This window comes from Bombus fervidus, chromosome 16, assembly GCF_041682495.2.
Source record: "Bombus fervidus isolate BK054 chromosome 16, iyBomFerv1, whole genome shotgun sequence".
NCBI lineage: Eukaryota > Metazoa > Arthropoda > Insecta > Hymenoptera > Apidae > Bombus > Bombus fervidus.
The window spans coordinates 9,241,546-9,264,729 of NC_091532.1; the positions used below are offsets into that span (position 1 = coordinate 9,241,546).

Genomic DNA, 23,184 nt, shown 5'->3' on the forward strand with positions numbered 1-23,184 from the left:
ATATAGACTTTGTAATTATAGATAGGCGCTAGCTCAGTTGGAAGAAATACAAAATGAGGATAAAGTTAGAGTTTTTTTTATGTTACTTTTTATTGATTCATTTATAAAAAAGTTTGTTATCGTTTAGAAGATGTCACAACGTTTCTGATCAGAGATAGTAATGTTACTTTACGCTTGATGTAAAGTTAGGATAAAAATAAACATATCACCAGAGAGAGAGAGAGAGAGAGAGAGAGAATAAGTTCATGTCTTGCTGAGAAGCTCATAGATTAAAAATTAAAATCGAAAGTTTCACTACAACCACTATACCAGTAAACGTAGAATAATAAGAGTAGAATGAATCGTACTATAGTTTCGGTCTTTCGAAACACGGTCAAGTTTCTACTGTGTCTGACCAACGTAGATCGATCTACTTAAATATATTTACAAGATAGTGAATATATTCCTCTTGATCTCGCTAGAATCAAAATCAAAAACTAATCAAACTTTCATTTAAGTAACTCGCGGCTCTTCAAGGGGCAACTTGGTCCTTCGGTTCAAAAGGTCACCGTAATTATTAGCGTACTTGATTAATCAAGCAGCAAGAACGAGTCGGTGCAACGAACCGGTGAGTTATCGATCTCTCGGCCGAATGAATCGAAAATCGAACGAACCAAGGTAATTTCAGTTCGTTTCGATCGATTCCTTTCGTCGTTCTGGACAATATCGGACGCGTACGTGTGTTCGTGAAGGTGGAACGAACCAACGATTCTACGCATGTGTGTTCCTATAGTAATACGTGTGGACGTCTATGTATTCAAATACTCACACATAACCATGGAATATAAATGTGGGAGGCCTTTCACATTCCGGAGAAAATTTGCTCGATGGGCATTTTGCACTCGTGGTCCGTAGGAAAAAGTTCGTTTCAACAACGTATCTGGTTCAGCGACGAACGATTATAAGTATCGCGTTCCGAGAACCATCGTAAATTAATGAGAAAACACACGGCGACAAAATCGAGCATGGAAAGAGTTTTCTTCTTCCGCATCTGGTCGCTTCGAGCTTTTTGTATCGTCCCGTTTTCCTCTCTCTCTCTCTCTCTCTCTCTCTCTCTCTCTCTCTCTCTCTCTCTCTCTCTCGTTTTTTTTTCTTTTTTCCGACGATCGATCCCGTCGAATGGATCACGTATGCAAAACGCCGCCTCTATCCGATGCAATTAAACGCACAACCACTCCCGTGACGCGCGCACACCGGCAAGAACTTTGTTTCATTTTCTCCTTGCACGCTTTCTCATTTTCACTTCCCCGTGTGTTATACCTGGCATAAATAATCCGGTGAATCGAGTCGACTCGCTTGTATGTGATTCGTACCCGGGAAAAACACACGGGAGTCTGCGCGATTTTATTGCTCGATCAACGTAATTCTCTCACTCAGCGGGAATATGGAAACCCCGAGTATTAAGTAATTATAGGATTTATAGTAAATGATGAGAGGTTCTATTGTCCGACGATTTGTTTCACACTGGTTAAGTGATTAGTGATTACAGAGTAGCGTGGAAGACGTTACGATACAATGAGATTCTAAATTAAAGCACGATATTTTACTTTTATCGATAAGTTTAGAATCGAGGCTGAAAAATAATCTATATGCTGTTCACCGAACTTTCGCTCTTTTTATCAAATATTTTTAGTAATATTGAGACTTGAAATTTTTACATTTAGCTGCAACTTATTTCGTAGGTATTTCGAATCAATACTGTGAAAACACTCTATTACTCAAAATTTTCTATTATTTATCGTAATTAAAATGGAACTTGAAAAATTTCCACATTCACGAAAAGGAATCTTGTAAGAGGATTTCTGACGCAGTACTCCGAAAAAAGGAGAGTATTTCAGTTATAAAAGAGCAATACAAAAGCAATAAAAGAGAAATAAAAAAGTAAAGATATAACACGATAAAATAGCAAAATAAAAAAAGTTCCAGTAATAAAGAAAGTTTGTAAGAACGTTGAAAAAAGTTCGAATAATTTAAAAAGCACTATAACTTCCAAACAACGAAGAATTCCAATAAATAAAAAGTGAATCCTAGCAACGAAAAAAGAAATATATATAAAGATGATTTTTAAAAAATGTTGACCTCAATTTACAAAAGCAACAAAAGTTGAGGCCTGTTACAGTCAACTTTTCCTATCAATTCTACCATCAAAAAGGGGCCTTTATCCACCATGTAACTTGCTAAACTAAAATCACTATATCCTATAGACGATTGCTTTCATCATCGATTAAATTCCGCCTCTATACATAACCAAGCAGAAAATCGAATGATTTCGTCTATTCGTCGATCCTTCATCGAATTTAAAGCTTTGAAATTTCCGCTTCGAAATTCTCGAGGATCGAAGGAGAGGCATCGCGTTATGCTCGATTCGATGTGGCCACGTATCGTTACACGGCTAATTGCGGTATAAACAGTGGACTTTACGAGGCACCAGTGTATGGCTGGCAAACATTAACCACCATTAACGAAGATATAAGGCCGCGGTATTGATGTGTCCGCGGTTCAAGATCCGCAATGTCAAGGGAGAGTAGAGGCTGAAATGTTGAAGATCGTCGTCCCATAATCGAACACCTGACGCGAAACATTCCAGGAAATTGGTCGAGATAGCACGGCGTAATGCTAATGGATGGATATTAATCTACCCCTGGCGAATACATTTTAACTAATCTGGCGAATATCGTGAGTTAAAGTTAAGAGAGAGAGAGAGAGAGAGAGAGAGAGAGAGAGAGAGAGAGAGAGAGAGAGAGAGAAAGTCAAGAGAATATAGAAAGGTTGGGGTGAAATGCTCCGTACACCGTGAGTAACCAGTTTGTGGGCAGGCCTGTTAATCCGGAAACTCTGCATCCTCGATAACGTCGATAGATGACGACATTACGTTATTATACTATCGACGATACGACGATATATATACATAAACTCATGAAAGTATTCGAATGCTTGTAAGCGTCTTTTATCAATATATGTATTGTAATATATGAAACATTTTGAAATTTCATTAACGCATTTAATACAAGTACCTAGATTACATACACTTACATAGAAATCCTGAAAGTATTTAAACACTTAATTGTAGTTAAATATCATGTTATTGGAAATGGAATTTCCTTTATTGTTCGGAATCATATACATGTATAAATATCGTTCACTTTTTTTAAACACCTAGTACCTATACATATACGAAGAAAAAGAACGCGAAAAGGAGAGTTAAAAAGTAAAATAAAGAAAAAAAAGAAAAGAAACAGATAAAGGAAGATGTAAAAGGGACGAGAAGGGAGCAAATTGAAACGAACCGACGAAAAGCGCTCGACGCTGTCCGATCGAGCTGGGTGAAATATCGAAGTTCGCCCGGTGAATTAATGGGAATTTCCATCGCAACCAACGCGGGTGCGAAAGAACGCGCGCTTAGAAAAAAATATTCACCGACGCTTCGATAATATATTTTCCATTGTTGACCGCTGGCAGCGTGTCGTTTTTATTTTTTATCAAACCAGATATACGCGCGCGTACGTAGCCTAACCCCGATAAAAAAAATTCGACATTTCACCCAGAGAAACTTACCAAACAGAAATTTAGCGAACATCTCTAGCATCTTTCAACCCTGCTGCATCTTTCGGATATTTCCATATCAATTGCATTTATCTGACGTTAAAACATATTTCATGTTTGTATAAAATACGAAAAGATTTTTACCTTAAATCTTCTTAATGCATAAATATCTACGATCTAATTATCACATTTTTTCCGTGTGATCATTAAATATCGCCAATTTTTCTGTAACGCACTATATATCGTATAGGTACTTCATCAAGCCGCACCCACTTAACCCAAATATATTAACATTGATTATTTTAATTGCTCCGTAGCCTGTATTAATAACCGCTTCGAGAAAGGACCTCGCGATTATAAAGCGTGGAATTTTAATGATACACAGAACCTAAAGGGGTTGTCGCGAATTGTACACGACGAGGGAAACGTCCACGCGTTGACGCGACATGCTGCGCGCATTTAAAGATTATAGGGACCTATAAAGCTTTAGTCACGCAACGCGGTACATTTTATAAAGCCGATTATTCGGTATCTCGAGATAGCACGAAGCACCGAGGGCTTTATTTATTTCTTCGCTTTACCAGAGTCATGGCGGACCTTTCAGGAATTCGAGGCGCGGACGTTTGCCCGTTTACGCTCGACCAGATCGCCGAAGGAAACGTTCACGTTGTACTTTCCTGTAAAATTGACAAAAGCTGGACCGAGACGATTGCGACGGATGAAATTTCTTAGTGTCTCTCCAGTTTCGTTAATCCTTCTGCCCTTTGGAATACTCGTATTCTAGCGCGAATCTGAATTCTGACTTTCCTTTCTGATCATTGTAATTCGTTAATGGAGAACATAGTGATAAAGGGATAGTGTGATGATGAAGAAGGATGAGGATTTGTTATTTTGAAATTATACAGCGTTGCTCTTCAATCTTTATCTTTCCGCTGTCTTATGTCTATGAATTGGTCATTTTATTTCACTGAACTTTTTCAATTGTAATATAAAAAATATATATTTCTTGTGCTATAACTTGATTTAACAGATAAAACGTAAGAGAAAATATTATAATTTTACTAAATGGAATTATATTTGACAGTATGATGTATACACATGTATAAAATTTAACAATATAACTATAATACGCATACACTGCCGAATGTAGATGTAGATAAATATTACCGTTAGATTTTCTTTTGTCTTTGATGCAATATGGAAATATATCTACATGATGAATTTTTAAAAGTACATTGTTAACCTGGTTATATTGTTTCAATTATGTCAAACTTATTTTTGATCGTATTTTTCTAAGAATCAAACTCTTACATTATAATACAAAATTTCCATCAAGCAACTTCGGTAATCGCTCTACACAACAAGACTGCCTAAAGCCAACAAAAGTGACGATTGCTATGACGACAGGACTTCTTCTCGTAAATTCTTTAGACTTTCTCTCTAACAACTAACACCATCTCTAGTTCCCGGTTACGATCCATTATATGACGTATTAATTGCGAACGAGAGCAGTGACAGAGAGAGAAAGACACAGGTACAGGGACGAAGTGAGAGAAAAAGGGTTTATTAACTCGCTTGTTGGTGTAGCTAGCACGACTAACGACGACGTTTAGCCTGAAAGAAGGCGTGCTTGTTTCGAAGGGATCAAAAGGGTGGATACATAACGCTCATTGAGCTCTAGCAGCTTCTGAAAGCTGCGAAATTCGCAGCGACGCATATTTCCGACTTCTCACTCCATTTCGCTGTTCTTCGTTATTTTTTTCTATATTATTTTCTCCTTTCGTTTTTTCTTCTTCTCGCGACTAGAACAGTTTGAAACGTATTTAGGAAAGGAGAGGAGGACAGATTTCGCGCGAACGAAGACGCCGCGACAATTATATATGCGACGCCTTATTATAATCGGTCTCTCTCTCCCTTCTCCCTTCTTCGTCTATTTCAACCTCTCTTCCTCTTTCTCTCTGTGTCATTTAAAGCAGCTGGAACATCAGTGGGACGACGCATAATAAGGGAGAAAAGAAAGGGAAACGTGGCGCGTTGAATATAGGATTCTACACGGTCCCTCTGTTGCCGGCCTAACCTCATTTAGTTAGAAAGTGTTTGCGCGATGAGACTGGCGCGAGGTTTAATTGGAAACGCCTCGTGTCTATCGCGTTCAAACCGGAGCCGGAGAATGTCATCCTCTGAGCCCTCGGCCGCGACCGTAATTGGTCGCCTTTCTCGCTTCATCCGACCGCCAGGATTTTCCAGGGGATACCCGCCGCCACCACCCCTCTACCCAATGATAAATTTGTATATTCGGACTAATGGCGTACCTCCAGGAACCTCGGCAACGAACATGTTTCGGAGATTCGCGACGAGTTCAAGCGATGAAGCTGTGTTGGGTTTTAAAATCTTTCCTGGGGAAGAACGGTTGATGATGTTGAGGTTGATATTATGTTCTACGTAGGCGAGGTGGCTTCGATGTTATTCTGCTTGTTACAAGTTTATTTTAGAATGCAAGAGTTTTTATAATATTTAATATTACAAGAGTAATGTTACAGTAATGGGAAAGGAAAATATTGACAATGATTGTGCAACTATCCTGTAATGGTAACAATGGATTACATAATAAAAGTGGTTTTATATTAAAAGGAAGGAAGGAAAGGAAAGGAAAAGAAAAGTTGGAAAATAAAGGGAAGGAAACAATGGAGAGGATGGAGTGCAAAAGCATAGAAGAGTAAGAGAAGAACAGAAAAAGAAAAGGAAGGGAAGAAAAAAACCATTAAAACCTACTTTTCCTCATGCTAATTCCGGGGTTTAAACAAAAATTCTGCTTGTCTGACATAGGATTTTTATATTCTATACCTCGACTAGCTCGCTGTAAATTCCTATGTATTAGCACTAAAAAGATCGGGTTTTTAATGAAGAAAAAGTGAAGGAAATAGCAGGTTAATTAGATTAATCTCATTTCGGAGAAATTTTTTACTAACTTAACTGGTAATGCGTCGTAACAAGTCCGGACACCATTGGAATCTATTTATTCGGCTTCGAGGGAAAATCACTTTGTTAATGCCACGATAATACGTAGAATATACATATATTCAACACCCGCCATATACATATATGGGTACTTATGTTTTTGTGAATTACCAGTTTTCAGTCAACATCATTGAATTCATAATGCGTAGCTGGCATAAATGTGGACTCGTTAGTGTAGCCAGCTACGCGTATAACCCAATGAAACATTAATGAACGTAGAAATATTCGTTTTCGCGAAACAAAGAGAAATCTCGTAATTATCGGCGCCTCGTTTCGCTTTATCCATTCCTTCCCTGATCGACCTAACTCTTACTTACACAATGTTGTTCCTAAAACTCACTGCCTCTTTTTACAAATTCCTTCTTATCAATCGTTCGTTATCATCCTCTTTAACAATAAATCAAAGTCGAATTAACTCAAACACTGAAATATAGAATATATACAAGTAACAAACACGATATTATTAAATACAAATATTTTATTTATTATTATTAATGATACGAAAATGTATTAGAATAATAGACACTTTAAAGTAACGTGCTATTTAAACTACAACATGAAACAAATGTTTTATTTGGAAGAATGTAATTTATCATTGTTCTACACATGCTCCAACTTCTTCAAACTTAATAATACCGCAGATATGGAATAATAATTAGACTTGCGGATTAATCTAATGTGTAAGTAATCAAGATTGTCGATTAATCGATATTGTTCACGATTGTTTCAGGATGTTTGGAAGTAGTGGTGCTTGCGCAGGCTGTGGCAACGCGATACCTGCCACCGAGCTGGTAATGAGGGCGGGTGGATCAGTGTTTCACCAGAAATGTTTCACCTGCAGCAAATGTGGAAATCAACTCGTTTCTGGCGATAGGTAAGATTATGAACTATTAAACGAACTTTGTAAGTGTTATTGACACGATAAAGCATTAATAGCCCTAAAGTACTTAGTTTTGGTTGTCACGTATATAGGTGGAAGTGAATCATGAAGTTAGGATTTGACAAAATTACGATCGAGGTTAATAAACTAGTTTTATGAATGCTGTTAATAGACAAATTAATATTTTTGTTAGACTACGGATGTTTACGCATTTACGAAAAATGTGCAGGTGAAAATGTACCTATGATATACGATAATAATATAAAATATAAGTATAATAATAATAAGAATATAATATAAAATATCAATATGGGTTACTATAGTTTCTAGTCGCTAGTAAGTCCCACTTCTTTGAAAATACCAATTTGCATAAACATCCACTGTTTAATTGTTTTGAAGTATAAATTTCGGTATAAAATGGAATCGATCATATAGTAGATTTAAAGAAATATGTATTAAGAAACGTGTATCAAGGGGTTGGAATTAAATACAATCGCGATCAAACTAGAACAATCGCTTTACAAATTCGCTATTATATAAAATGTTGAAACATTAATAACATTAGTGTCTGAATTTTTAAAGACTGGATTTGAAGATAGAATGGCATTGATCGTGGGTTCAAAGAGATATCAAGAGGAATTGGTTGAAGGGTTAGGATTTGGCCGCGAATTTTGCTAGGGAGCATAGATACGACTCGAAGAGGAAACGCGGCAATTAAAGGGTTGGAAAAGAGGCGTGTCACACGGGACTGTCGGTTAATTGGTGGGGATCGCAACCGGGGATTTTGTAATAAAGGAGGAGGGACACAATTATTGCAGGCCAGTAATGAAGCAATCTTGTTTATGAGCATCGATTTCGTGGATACTCTGTGCGCACGTCGTGCTCTGCTTGATTGCCAGACATTCGTTTCGAACCACGGTTTTTGTTCGTATGAAACGATTGTTTCACGTTCATGTTTCTATACTATCATGATTTTCGCCAAGTGTTAATATCCTTACTGTTTTGTGACTCCAGCGATGTTTGGTATTTTATTTCAATAATTGATTCATATTCGATAAGCTACTTTCAATAGTTGTTCCTAATTTGGATGATTTTTCTTATTCTCGTAACCAATAATGCATCTATGCTGATGTAATTTTAAATTTAATTAATCAAAACGATTAACCCCGCTGTTTATCAATTTCTTAATCTCATCATATAAGTACACGATTAATATTCAGTACTCAAAAACAAATTACTTACTTCCATGAGTACAAGAAGATGACATAAATAATAGCAAATTTAAAAATTAATTAAAAAGATAATGTTTCATTCTGTTTTCCCCATACATTCAGCACTTTACAAGAATTATTGATAATTACATTATGTATGATCTTTAAGATGCAGAATTTATGGTACCATATTTACCGACATGCCCATCTTTAAATATACCTTATGCCACGTTGTGAGAGGGTCAGTTACATCATCTATAAATATATATATATATATCATTTATATTCGCCTTAGCATGTTACAGATCATACTTAGGTAACTTAATGTTAAGATTAAATCTAAGAACCTACATAAATAATAAAAATAACGGCAAAGATTAATAAGAATCTTTTTTTTTTACCCAGGTACTATCTGTTGTCTGGGTCACCGGTCTGTGAAACGGATTGGCATAAAATTGTGAAATCGTCGAGCGTCGCGGCCGCCGCCGCTGCAGCGGCGGCCGGGAACGGCGGCGCACCGGTAAGAAAAGGTAAGGTCGGTCGGCCTCGAAGAAGTCGCGAATGAGGCGGCAACCCGGTCGGTCGCCCGAAGAAGGTGCAAGCCTCTCCGCAGCCAACGCCCGTCGTCGTACCATCGCAGGTCGATGTCGTGGACGTCGCTGTCGGAGGGGATCCCTATTCGCCGCCTCCGCCGGGTCATCAGCAGTACCACCATCATCACCACCACCATCACCATCATCATCAGATGGCACTCGTACATCCTGGACTGGCGGTACAGCAAACGCACCTGCAGGCATCCACCTATCAGGACTGGTCTCCGTGGGCACAGGACACCTGTGATTGAACAACTACCCTCGTTGATTAACTTTATCGAGGCCCGTTTCCTGACTGAACGAATCCTCGCCCTGGTTTCGAGCGCCGCCGCTAGTCTTCTTCCTTTCTCAGTTCCATCATCGTCGTCGATTCGAAGATGGAAGAAAGGAAGAATGGAGTACCACATAGAGTTCTTACGATCTGTCATCTGAAAGAAAAGTTGTAGCGACGTTCGAATCGTGAACTCCTCGTAGCTTTGATTAACTGATTCGCGAGCGATCTCCTGTCGTGGAGATAGAGGAAACAAGTGATAGACTGTATCTTGTCCTGTGGACGACGTAAGTTCTGTGTACGAGTGCAAGAGGAAACGAAGGATTATCCTGGTGGACGAGGAACCTGCCTGCAATATGAGGTTCTTGTTCTGCTTGTGATCGAACTATATGTCGCTAGCAAGTACTCCATGAAGAATGGAGAGAACAATGTTTCTTTTTCGTCTTTCGACGTGCTCCGACCGATCGAACGTATCTTCGATTCGGTCTTTCGTCACGTGATAATTGTTTGTGCGCCAACGATCCTCTCGATCGCCACTTTGAGGGCGATCCAGACGAACTTCGAGCAATAGCGTGCACATGTCTCGTTGGATTGCTCGATAAATTGCGCGTACGGCCACGTGCGAGAACGCTGAACGCATCCTCTCAACTGGTCTCCCCCCTTTAATCGATAATCTTTGCTCAATCACGGAGAATCGAGAATAATCGAAGCGTCCCGCGGTGCACGGACGCATTTATCGTCGCCGACAGCAGTGTAACGCAAGTTCTCTTCGGCTCCAGTCGATTCTTTGGTAGTCGTCACTGTTTAATCGAATCGGTAATCCTGTTAATCTCACGTCAGCCAATCGACAATCACTTTCGCGCTTGTGTTTCGCTGTGTTTCCTCTGTAACGTGTTTGCATCCGCGCTTGGTGCTCTCTTCCCCCTTTTACGGTTGTTTATTCGCAATATTTTGTAATCGATTTCGTTTGGTTAGCCTTTGTAAACATTACATGTCTCGTGATTGTTGTAAATCACCCATTCTATCCTTTTAATTCCAAGATAATATTATTTTAATCTTCAGCAGGTTGTTCGTTTTATTAACGTTGCAACGATTATTAACCTATGGCCTATTGGCTTTGCTTTAATCCTGAGAGAAAAATATTAATAACGACATAAATAACAATTTCTCCGTTCGCAAAGGTTCAACCGATCGAAGCTTTCAAACACGTGGCTTTACGTATTCTTCTCTTCGAATAGAATTTCTAAACCAGTCAGGACCTGAAGCGGGAACTTCGAAATCTAAAATCGCGTATGTCGAAAGATCTCATCGATCTAGATAATTCGACGATTGAAATTGTCAGGTTCCGGACCTTACGAAATTATTTTTCTTTCAATGTCGCCCCATCTCCGTCCTTGAAGCGTGGCCTCTCCCTGTAATCTCATTAAGCGTTCCTTGTTCTCGCGTTAATCGAGTCTATCCCACGGTGAAATAAAAGGCCACATCGAGGTGAAACTGTCGAACGAGCGAAATTATTATTCGGATTTTCCTTGCCAATGCCGCCCTCGTGGTTGGATTGACTTTTTTCCTTTTGCGAAATGTAGTCTGTATGTGCACGATTCATGAGACGTTACGCAATTTTCATCGAACAAAAAATTGTATTCGTCAAACATCGCATTCACAGTTTGTTATTAGCGCCATTTGGTACTGTAATATTCTACCCACGAAGATGAAGAACTTTTTCATTTAATATTCTCCAATAACGATCGGGAATACAATTATATTCAATTTAAAAAATTCCAAAACGTCGATAGGATCTATGAAACTTTTCGTTCAACATCAAAGCAATGTGATCGATATATTTTGTTTATTAAAAAAATTGATACGTAGGATGCACGATAAAGAAAATTCCTGCAGAGAGAAACTCATCGTCCTGAATCAAAGCAAAGTGTTTTGTCGATATTTTCTGTTTATTAAAAAGTTGACGCGCAAGCTGCACAATAAAGAAAATTCTTGTAGACAGGAAATAGAGTTGATACACTGTCGGATGATGAGAGCGCGAGCACCGCTGCCCAAGGATGCTCATGGCGAAGGATTGAAGCGTGTAACAATACTTTTTCTAAGTGGCAGGGTTTCGACATCCGTAATAAACATTTACGTAAATGTATAATCGTGAACACGTTACGATATATCTACTATCGCCCGAGCTTGTCGTCGGTTTCCGTGTCGAAGTTCCCCGTTACAAGTTGTACAAATTGTTTCCTTTTTCCATCAAGACATGCTGTTCCGTCGTCGAAGTCGACGAACCGGCAGGGAAACCGGAAACGACACAGGTTCGGGCACGTTCGAAGCTCAATGCGAAACTAAAGACACATGTTTTGGGTGTAAATCACGCGGAAACGGCTGGCTCGGTTCGCTTTATGGCGGTCTACATTTTCTTGTCGATTTCTAATCCCCGAGATATGTACTCTAGAATTCTTCGTTTGATGAACGATCGTCAAGATCATTGCAAAAATATATCGAACGAATCCTAACGAACATTGTGAAAAAATTCATTGTATAGACGTAAATAGCATTACAAGCTAATAGAAAAAAGAAAAATCGTTGACGAACAATCAGTGATTCTCTGATGATGATATACAACTTCCTCTTCGAGGTTTATTCAAAGTAACAAGTTTTGTTTGTTAGAAATATAAAATATCCTTTCCCCTGTTTTTTCCGACGTTTTTCATATACAATAACTCGCATTAGTAATCGAATATTTCATAAAATTTGAGAATTATTTACCTTAGCATTTCTTATTTAGGAAAGCTATGTACATTAGATAAAATGTTTCTATCAACTACAATATTTCACTATTCAACTACAGTATTTATTCTAATATATTAAAAACAAGTCAACTAGTTAATTACAATGTTTCGCATACCATGTATTCGAATATCAATGCGAGTCATTGTATGTTTGCCGCGTTACTTTAAAATCGATCGACAAGTGCCATGTCCGAAATTTCTATAAAGCGACCGAACGATCGCCTCCGTGCCGTGCAAACTGATCGTTACTCGTTTACCCGTCTCGTTCTTAGCGAAACTTTCGTCTCTCAGAACGCCGCCTCGCGCTTACGAGGATTCGAGACGAGAATGATAGAGTTAAAGAGTTAACAGAATGGAAAAAAAAAAAGTAAAAGGAGAGAACGAAAAAGAAAAAGCGGATGACGATGTTTTCAACGCTCGATCGCCGCAATGGTGCTCGACGAAAGGGATCCAAGGGAGAGCGCGTTCGTTCTCTTGCTGATTTCGCGTCGATTTCTCTTCGAATATAGCGCGCGTGTTCTCCGATTCCTTGGATCCACGACGCGATCGTGCGAGAAAACGAAAACTTCATGCTCTCGAATAGAAGAAGCTCGATCGGACGAAGGAGTTGTTTGCTGACGGATCGTGTAATTTAATCTTGTACATAGGGTACATTTTGTATATTGTTAAAAGTTTGTGTGATATAAATGGTTATGTATTTACTATTAAATGCGGCGACGGGACACCGCGCGTCCTACGATGGACGATCGCAGATACGATGCCTCGGCGGCCATCACTAATGAATGTACGCTTTCGACCATCTGCTACATTGTACGATCGAACGTTTGACGCGCTTGATGATTGTTCGAGCGAGGTGATCATTTTCGTCGGTCTTATTCTCACGTGAAACTGATTATTTTGTTTTATTTCCTTTGTATCGTTAATGAAGATTTCGATCAATTTTTCTTTTTATCTATCTTCGTTTAAAGCGACGTGAAATTAGGATTCCTCATACTCGGTTCGAAATTTTGATTTCAAGATCTATCCGCTCGTCTCGACTCGAACCACAAGATAGTATATTCCAATATTGCGAAATGGTCAAAGAAAGCTGGAAAGATTGTATACGTAGATCGCATCCATTGGTGATGGTACGTCGAAGAACGTTGTCCTCGGTTGAGCGTACACGCGGTTAGATCAGATCACGATCTTTTCGCGTTTAGTTAATTTTGTTATTTGATTTATCTCGATCTTCTTATTCGGGACCCGATGATATCTCTGAATGATTTCTCGCGGCCTCTTGTAAAATACAAAAAAAAAAAGAAAAAAATACACACGACACACAGACACATACAAAACACGTTTATTAATTAAATAAAAATCACAAGTTTTTAGAACGTCGTTCGTTCATGTGAGTTACATATATATGCTTGGTCATACGTTCGATTCTTTATGTGTATATATACGAGAAATATCACATCCGTCCCAGTTCTTCCGCAGTATACTTACACGATCATTTCCTTGGCAGTCTACCGCGAACAGACGCAGACGAGGAAGCCCAAAACGACCTCGAGGTAAGCGAACGTTACTGTCCAATTTAAGAAATTGAATCTCACGAGATATCGTACCCAGCGTGGCGAGATTAATGAGCGAGCTTTCCAAACTTTTCATGCCTCCACCTTCGGAAACTTATTGGCCGCGTTTTCGGGAGACGGGGAAAAAGTTTCTCTCTCCCCGTGGCGGAAGTTGTTTTGCCATTGAGGAAAGGACGCGATGGCAATTTCTTTTATTTCTTGGGAGAGAAAGGATCAAGGACGTTTCAAGGTCGGACGAAAAGAGCCAGTGGAATATCTGTCAAAATCATTGGAATTTTTATTAATTAACCGAGTCGTTGTTAACCAGGAACTTTATCAAAGACAGATCAACTTTAGTTAAGTCGGTTTTAGTTCTTGCAATCATAAATGTAAAATAATTCGTTTTTAACAGCGATTACGTAAACAAGTAGCGAATTTTTAATTGAAGATATTATCGTAACTGAGAAAGTTGCAGTTTGAGTGACAAGTTGACTCGTCTCCTCTGGTTAATAGATTTATTTGATCTGAAAATGTTTTAAATATTCATCAGTTATTTTAGAATCTATAGATTTTATTTCTTTCATGCTTCCGTAGATCTACACCTAGAGTTACTTTGAAATATTCCACCATAATGTAGTTGCCACAGTCATCGAGTAAATGATCGATAATCAATTGTTCGATAATCAATTATTATCATTCGTCTACGCGTTATCTACTACTTATCCATCAACGATATTTTCAAAAAGAACATGAATAGATGTAATAAACGTTTATGAATGGCAATCCTGCTGAACCTTGGCTGTCAAATACCGAGTTTCAGAACGATAATGCTACGCTATTGAACGCAGGTATTTTGATAAAAAAGAAAAACCTATACAGGTGTCTTTGTCCCTGTACTAAGCTTAATAGGTTTACGTAAAATTTTATTAATTGATTTCCCCATAATTGGAAAGTTTGCAAGTATGTGATTAATTGCTGAATAAATGGTGAAATAATGTTGTTGACGGGAAATAATTTGTTGAAAGATCAAGAAGCAATCGATTTAAGGAAACTACTAGTGCGACATCTGTGGCAGACTTTAACATTACGCGGCACAATTGCAGGTTTCTGTAAAAGCGCAACGTAGTTTTGTTGTGAGATCTTGTTACAAATCTTCTATAGTTGATTTTCATTTCACTATGGCGAGGTATAAGTACAGGTGAGTTTCATTATTAGAGATTATTAAGAAAGTATACGAAGGTTATAATATTAGCAATTTCCAACTTTACCGACTGAGATATCATCAGTGAATAACATCTCTTAATATTTCTCAGTTACTTTGTGTTTTATGGAGGTTCAGTAAAAGAATTGCGGCGATCGATGAATAAAAAAAGAAACACTTAAATCGCACATGTATTTTCTAAGGCATTTTATAATCAACATTATGGAATATTACAAAAAATAACAAGTTTCGACAGAGATTACGATAGTATAAAAGTTTAACGACGTATATTTCACTCTTTCTCCTGTATTTTATTTGTAAATACATCATCATATGTGTATATATAAAATGTACATACATTACGCTGCACATTAAATCAAGACAACATTTAATAACAATAACTTGAAAAAAATAAAGCATTGCAGAAATTTATTTGACAACCCGGTGTACTTTCTTAAGTTTCTACGTTTCACTATAAATTTGTTTATCGGAAGATTCGAAAAGATTACCTGTGAAACAATTAAGAATCCCAGTATCGGACGTTTCTGACAGAGAAATCTCATATGAAAGTTTCATAGCTTTGGACGTCTAATTTTTTGGAAAATTCAACGCGGCACACGGCTGCAAACGTAAAATCGGTAAACGTACAAGCGCGTGCTCGTGCGCACGCAATCAATTTTTCATGTAATCAGATTTTATTGGAACGGCTCTAATAAAATACAATGGAATTGAACATAGTTCGAACTACGGTGCACCGCGCTATATCGTTTTCCTGGGCGTACGATAAACGAAACTATTGTACGGCAATAACACAATTTAAATACAAGCGGCGCATAAGCACCGGGGCCAGCTCCACTCGATCGAATTATTATACACGCAGGCTGCGGTAATTGGCAGCCATTGGTGCCAGCAAATTCAATTTAACCCCTGTGAATTGACTTCGAAGAAACAAATCAATTCCATCTTTGTACATAGGGAAACAAAGAAGGAAGAGAACAACGCAACGTATGGGGTAAAGTAGAGTTATTCGAGTCAATTAAGCTACAACATTTTCGATATTCGATCTCGAACTTCGTACAAAATAAGCAGATTTGTTTTATATTATGAGACGTCATTAGTTTATAATATGACAATGAAAAAATAAAAAATATCGTGTACTGTAGGTGGAGCAAGAGAAAATATCAAAAATGAGAAAATAATTCGGATAATCATTTAATAGGATTATCTAAAATAGGAGGAGGTATTTATTATACAGGAAGTAATAAAAGAAACAATCAAATAACCTTCAGAAATAAAGTATTAGGCGCACGCTACTGAATTATCATAATTACAACCGAGAATGTTAATATTAGTTGAACAAACTTTCCATTCGATGAGTGGAATTTACATTCTCATAGAAAACTGACCGTCAAACTGTCAATAAGATTTTCTCTTATCACTAGTAACGAGTCAAGAAATCTACTTTCATAGACCAATCGTTGAAAAGAGTTATTCTTAATCGAATTTGATATATCGCAAAATGAATCGCGTAACTTGATCCAAGTATTCCACTAATTCGACTAACTCTTTCTTGCCCTACGCATTTCCTTGCGCAGGAAGGAAAATATGGGCTGACAGTTGGCCAAATAAAAAGGGAAACAGAAGAATTTATTTAATTAAGGAATCGTTAATAACCCTACCGGGGCAGGGTGCATGAATCACTTGGTGGACAAGCACGCGGTGGACAAGATGGAGGATCGCAAGTATGTAAAAGAAGAACAATGCATGTGATCCTGCGGGGGAACCGGTGGGCCGAAATAAAACTTTAATAATAGCGTAAAAAGCGTACGGTTTAATGGCCGACCAGACGACCGTAATACATTATTTTCGAGCCGACACTCTTCTTGCGACGGAATCCCTTTGAGGACGCGCAACTGCTCCAGCTATCTGCGCTTTGTTCCAAGAGGAGATCGTAAAAAGAGCAACCACAAGGGCTGGGACGGGGTGGTTGCAATGGGTGACGGTTGAGGTAGGAGGGAAAGGGGTTGGAGAAGGAGAGATGCGGAGGAGGCAGCAGGGCAGGGAGAAGAAACGAAAACAATCGATACTGTCGGAACAGGAAAGCAAGGCCAATCGGCCCATGCTCTATTCGCGGAGTGGCCAATCAAAATGCCTACTACGTCGCCGGCAGGCCCGCTAATTAGACGCCACGTAAATCAGTCCTGAAACTCAACGTTAATTAACACGGGTTTCCGTTGGAGTTGCTTACCTACCTATTTATCGAACGACACAAATGCAATATGGTCGAACACGTGCACGTCTGTTAAATGCCTCTTCCTCAGGACGGAGAATGCCAGATTCTCCCTCACTCTGTCGGTCTCAGTGTACGAGGACCCTGCGACCTCCGACGTGCACCTATTATATCCGTAAGTTTATGCCACTTTAAATAAAAGTGGTCGTATAAATAGGCGTGTGTTCGCGAGGTGTAACCCTCGCAAAAAGCGTCGAGACACCACGACGTGTTTCGCTCGTTAGAAACGTCACCCACCCCATCTGACCGACCAACGGATCCGTTTTGTCTCATTCCCCTTAATGACCGCGGATTTCTAATAATACACTGTCGGAATTTTTCTTAATTGACTGTCGCTAACTCGTTACCGAACCGTCTTTAATTACGACGAATGTTTGGCGGACGCCCCGGATGCCTCTAAATATAATCCCAGGCCAAAAACCGCGGTCCTGGCTCGTTTGCCCTGTGTCGATCAAGAAGCCGTTATTTCTTCCTATGTATCTCGGACGCGTGTTTCAATTTAGAAATTCTGACGGTGGACAGCCGTCCTGAATTGGATGGTTAACATATAAATTTCTCTTTTTTCATATCGAATGATACGACGATTCGAGAGAGATGGTTGATTGTAGTAGATCATCTAGAGATCAAACTGGAGAACATCCAGTGCGAACGATGAAGATCCTGGAACTTATCGCTGGTTGAGTAACTTACTTACCTAGAGAGCTACAGTTTTCTTGGAATATTAAATTCGAATAATTACTTTAAAATGGACTTAACCTATTAATAACTCATCTTTGGTAAATTTTCGCAAGGAAGCAAAATTAAAATAAAGACTGGTTCTACGAAAAATAAATGTATCGTTGGATTAATAATTTTTTGAAATATTACATCGCATACCAAACGCGAGAAGGTTGACAAGAAAAGAAACAGAAATGACGATCATTGTCAAGAAGAAATAAAAAAGGACAAAAAAAGATAAAGTTTACTAACTTGAAGGAAGGAGAAAACATGGGAAAATAAAGATAGGGCCGAGCAAAGAGAGGAATCCTATAACATTATTGGTTCTTATTAAAATGCAAAGTGCGTCTGATTGCAGACGGATGCAGAATTGCCGGGACGGGCACTCGGCCCTGTCAGTAACAGGCCGATGAGGAACCAGAAACCATCAATAACCAGCGGAACCGGTGCTCGCTTAACTCTAACGAAGGACGATTTCTAACGATCCCCCGGCTACGTCCAACTTCTGGACGTAATTAATTCCCCGGCTAACCCGGAATGCTATAATTAATTGCCGGTGGCTGATGAGGGGTAGAAGGGTGGCTGCAACAATATGTACCCGGTTCGATTAGAAGCACGGACCTCCGTGCAGTTATGCAATTAATTAAATTCAGTTTGTTATGCGCGACCGATTGTTAATTACCGCTAAAGTTGTAGAAACCGGGGGCTGCCCCATCGGAATTGGCCCCGTGTACTCTGAAAGACTCTGTCGTTGACTATTCCTCCCATCGAAACAACGATAATTACGCGTCGTCGAACCGATAAACTTTTGCCTTTGTCACGCGAAAAATCAAACTTTCCCCACTCTTTCTCTCTGATATAGGAGAAACAGAGAAACAGCATTATAATTAAGGTAGAAACGAGTTCGCGATCCGTTTAACCCGCTTTTATCTGGCTCGACTGTTTCGAGACAACCGGCTGTTAGTAACAGGTTAATTCGAGGTCGACCTACGATTCTTTTATTGCGTGCGATGATTTGCGTCTTTTATGAATTAGCGATAAGATCGATAGTTGTCAGATTGATAGTTTTATAAAATCTTGTTTAATTTAGTTATCTGTTCACAAGCATCCGTTGCTCGTTTACGATCATTCTTAATGGTCGAATCATTTAGCTTCAAGTTAATCGCATTTAAATAGCTTCGAATAACTTCTCTGGAACACTTTGTGCAAATATTATATGAATATTACGCGTATTAAAGGAAACATTTTGAACTTTTATTAGCACTGTTAGAAAACTCGATTATCATGATTATATCGATAAAATGTCAAACAAATCTGAAAATCTAATACAGAAACTACAAAACACTTAGTATAAGTATGTATATTTCGCAGAATCAAGAATATCTAGAGACAGTCAATTATTATATTAATAAGACTCTTATTAGATATATACTATATATTACATATCATATTTTACACTTATATATATATAAAATATGTAATATATATATGTAATATACATATAAATATGATATGACATCTAATATATATATATATATATTAGATGTCTATTCATGCTATATATTAATTTTTTACTAAATATATTTTTGCAACAAGCGTCTTGCAATTTCTACATATGTCCAATATAATTTCTTATATAATTATTATTAATATTATTTATTATTAATATTAATTATTATTATTATTTCTTATATAATTTCCAATATAATTATGATAATCGTATTTCATTATAACGTTAAAAAAGTTTCATGATATTTCATATAACGCATGACACGTTACGAACTATAATACGCGACCGAATAATTTTCGCGAATCACTGTACCTCATCTGTTGAAAAGAAAAATTTACCGATCGAAGGTTATACCAGAAATGGAAAGCTAGTTAATCCGTTCGCTAATTAACGATCTATTAAAAGGAGGAGCAAACGAGATTACAAGCGACTAGGCGTTCGATCGTGCGGACGTCTTGGAAGTGGTGTAACCGCACGCTTCGCTCCTTTTTATCCTCCTTCCAACGACACCCGTTTTCCGTTGCGTGCAATCCTGTGAAACGAGGGAGAGCGGAAAAATAAAAGGCATATATTAAGAGTGTCTCCGACGGCGTTCTCTGCCCAGTTCGCCGGCAGTCCGTTCGGTCTAATTTCTAATTATTCCGCCGGAGTGGTTCTAATTAGCGTAGCTACGTAGTTAGCTACGTATAACTGTTTTCCCTGCGTCTGGGGGTGGTGTGCAGGCTAAGTAAATAAGCTCCTCGACTCTCTTTCTTGCTTCAACTAAGTATGTATGTATGTTTCGCATATACATATACAAGTACACATGCGTGAGAAAGGGAGATCGTATGCATGTTCGTTCGAATGAATATGTGTTGTTCGCCATCTACGGAAAGGATTTTATCGTGCACGCTGCACGCTCGTTGCCTTCGGTACAATAATTATTTCACCTTCGAAACGATATCCGTCTGCAAAGGTTAGCCGATCGAAATGCTCGTAAAATATGATGCATATACCCTGGGTTATATCGGTGTGTCTCGGTTGAAAATGTTAAGACTTTCTTGCAATTTTGGTCGGTTGGTTTAGTGATCGAAACGCTCCGTGTGTTCTTCAGATTCCTTTTAAGATACGTTGCGCGAGACCTGGCTCCATTCGTGTGTTTCACTTGAAGATATTAAAAATTTGTTGGACTTTTGCTTAGTTAGTTTAGTGTTAGTTAGTTGGTTTCCAACTGCTTTCAAAATATGGTGCGTATATGATGAGACGTGGTTTGTTTGATTTGAAGATATTAAAAGTTGACTGTTAGTTTGTGAGAAGGAGATCTGAAATGATAAAAAGAAAGAAGAAATAAATGAATTACTATGATCTGAGTAGCTTATTTAAAGTATTCAGGTAATGTATGTTTGAATTTTAATCTATTATACAATTTTATGTATTATATATTATATATTATTTATATTATGTAGAACATTAGAGATATATTATGTATATATTAAAGAAATCGTCCTTTCTCTATCATAATTTTATATTCGATATTTTTTCATTAAGTACCTTGTCTAAACAAGATAACAAAAAAGAAAGCATACCATTGGGACGAATGAATTAAGCGCTACGCCAATTTCTTCTAATCAATCGAATGAGTCTCCATACTTGAGGATTTTAATAAACGTCGCAGAGGAAAAATCTTGTTAACTTTTGCACCTCTGGCAGAAATGTTCAAATGGAAATCCTCCATTGCTAAAACTTTTACACTCGATATTCGCAGCGTTCCCAGTGTCCGTTCCGGAATCAAGCGACGATACCTGTTGCAATTGCTTTAATAACGCTCGCAGGATCACGGCGTTCGAAATAATTAAAAGTACAATATTGTGTCGCGAAATAGAGAAACAGAGAAGGAGAGAGAGAGAGAGAGAGAAGGAAAAAGGAAAAAAATTGAAGCACAGGGAGGAAGGGAACAAGTTTTCTGGTCCAGGGGAATTCACAAAGGAATTTATTTTCACATATTTAATTGAAATGGTTGATGAATACTTTTCGACGCAAAAAAAAAAAAGGAAATACAACGTAGATATTAATTGCTGATGTTATTAAATTGTTCGTTTTATTCCCGTATTAAGCTGAAATTTAATTAATTCTCTAAGCTATGTCATTCGATTGCTGAGGCAAGGATAGATTTGTTGTTCCTTCTTTTAAGTCACGTTAGTTAAAATAAAGCGTAATTCGTATATCAATAATATAAATGAACATAATTTTTAACAGTAACTAAATAAATACAGGAAACAACATTTATTATATACGTTTAACTGTATATATTTATTGTATGTGTTTAACTAGAAAACATTTGTTACTAACTAAACTGAAAAAGACTAAAAAGAATTTTCGTAAAAATTGTTATATTCTTATGATTATCTATGCTAATGCGTTTTAATGTTTCAAGATTAGAAACAGAATGATACGTCTCAAGATAACTTCCATATAGATTGCTGGATCATTACGTATACTATTTTCGTCGCCACTAGAACGATATATCTTACAAAAATACTGCAATGTGTCTTTTGTAAAAAATAAAAAAATGTTCGTGACATTGAAAACTGGAAAAAATAGCTTCAAAGGAAGAAAATCTTAAAATTAATGTTATTCATTTTAAACCAACTAATTTCGTCCTGGCACAATTTGCTATACCGATAAGAGTAACTTCTATGATATACAAGAATCCAAAACAAAAGAAATACTTTGTGAAAATCGAAACATTTTCACTTGACTTCTCCCGGACTGTAGCGATCATATCTTCACATTTTCGCGAAACGTAAACGCGAAAAGGGGAACGAGAAGATGGACAGGAAAGGGACATGGGCCCAGAGACTAGGGTAAAAGGAACGCAAGAGCGAAAGCTGACATCCAGATGACAATTATTATTTCGAGTGGCTGGCGTCGGAACGCTGGTGATATTTTATTTAAGATACAATCGCGTAATAGCTTGGTTCAAGAGGATAGATAACGCGTTGGCAAAGGCAGATGATCGCAGGATCGCATGAAGGCCACGAAGGAGAAAGAAAGGCGAAGGAAAACGAAATTGATGCTTGTGAGAGACATAGTTGGGATGAAACAGGGTGCAATCAAAAGGGAGATAAACGGCGAAGTTTGAGGGGAGAGCGTGAAAACGGATGGCTTTACATTAGTAAATTAGCCGGTGCCCACCATTAATTGGAAACGACAACCGTTTCTTCAAACGTAACTACCTACTCGTGATTCGACTGATTTTGTAAATCAGCTGATTTTGTTCGACCTATAAGATATACGATTTTACAGCTCTTCATCATCGAAATAGAACTATGCGCAGAATTGTCACTTTTATAACTACAGTATGTCATACACGGACATGCACTGGCTCAGAAAGCTATTCGAATACTTAAAGACACCTTTTATGAATACGTTATGCGCATTATACGAAACATTTTGAAATTTATTAGCACGTTATGAGGCTATTGGTGAAATATTACGTATTGGAAAACACACAATTAGTTGTGGCATGGCTTAGATTTCAGTTGCCTGGTGGTAAAATGGCAAAGTACTAAAAATGGGTCCTTCCGTCTTCA

General features: G+C 38.0%; 1 protein-coding gene across 3 annotated transcripts in view; it reads left to right on the forward strand.

The window, feature by feature from the left end:
- LOC139995685 (uncharacterized) overlaps positions 1 to 13,717 on the forward strand; it is a 169,341-nt gene extending 155,624 nt beyond the window's left edge. For all 3 annotated transcript variants that reach the window (XM_072019381.1, XM_072019386.1, XM_072019385.1), the window contains 2 exons: positions 7,331 to 7,474; positions 9,097 to 13,717. In XM_072019381.1, coding sequence (XP_071875482.1) covers positions 7,331 to 7,474; positions 9,097 to 9,256 — 304 coding nt within the window. In that variant the 3' untranslated portion in view covers positions 9,257 to 13,717. The remainder of the gene's footprint in view (positions 1 to 7,330; positions 7,475 to 9,096) is intronic.
- The last annotated feature ends 9,467 nt before the right edge of the window (positions 13,718 to 23,184 follow it).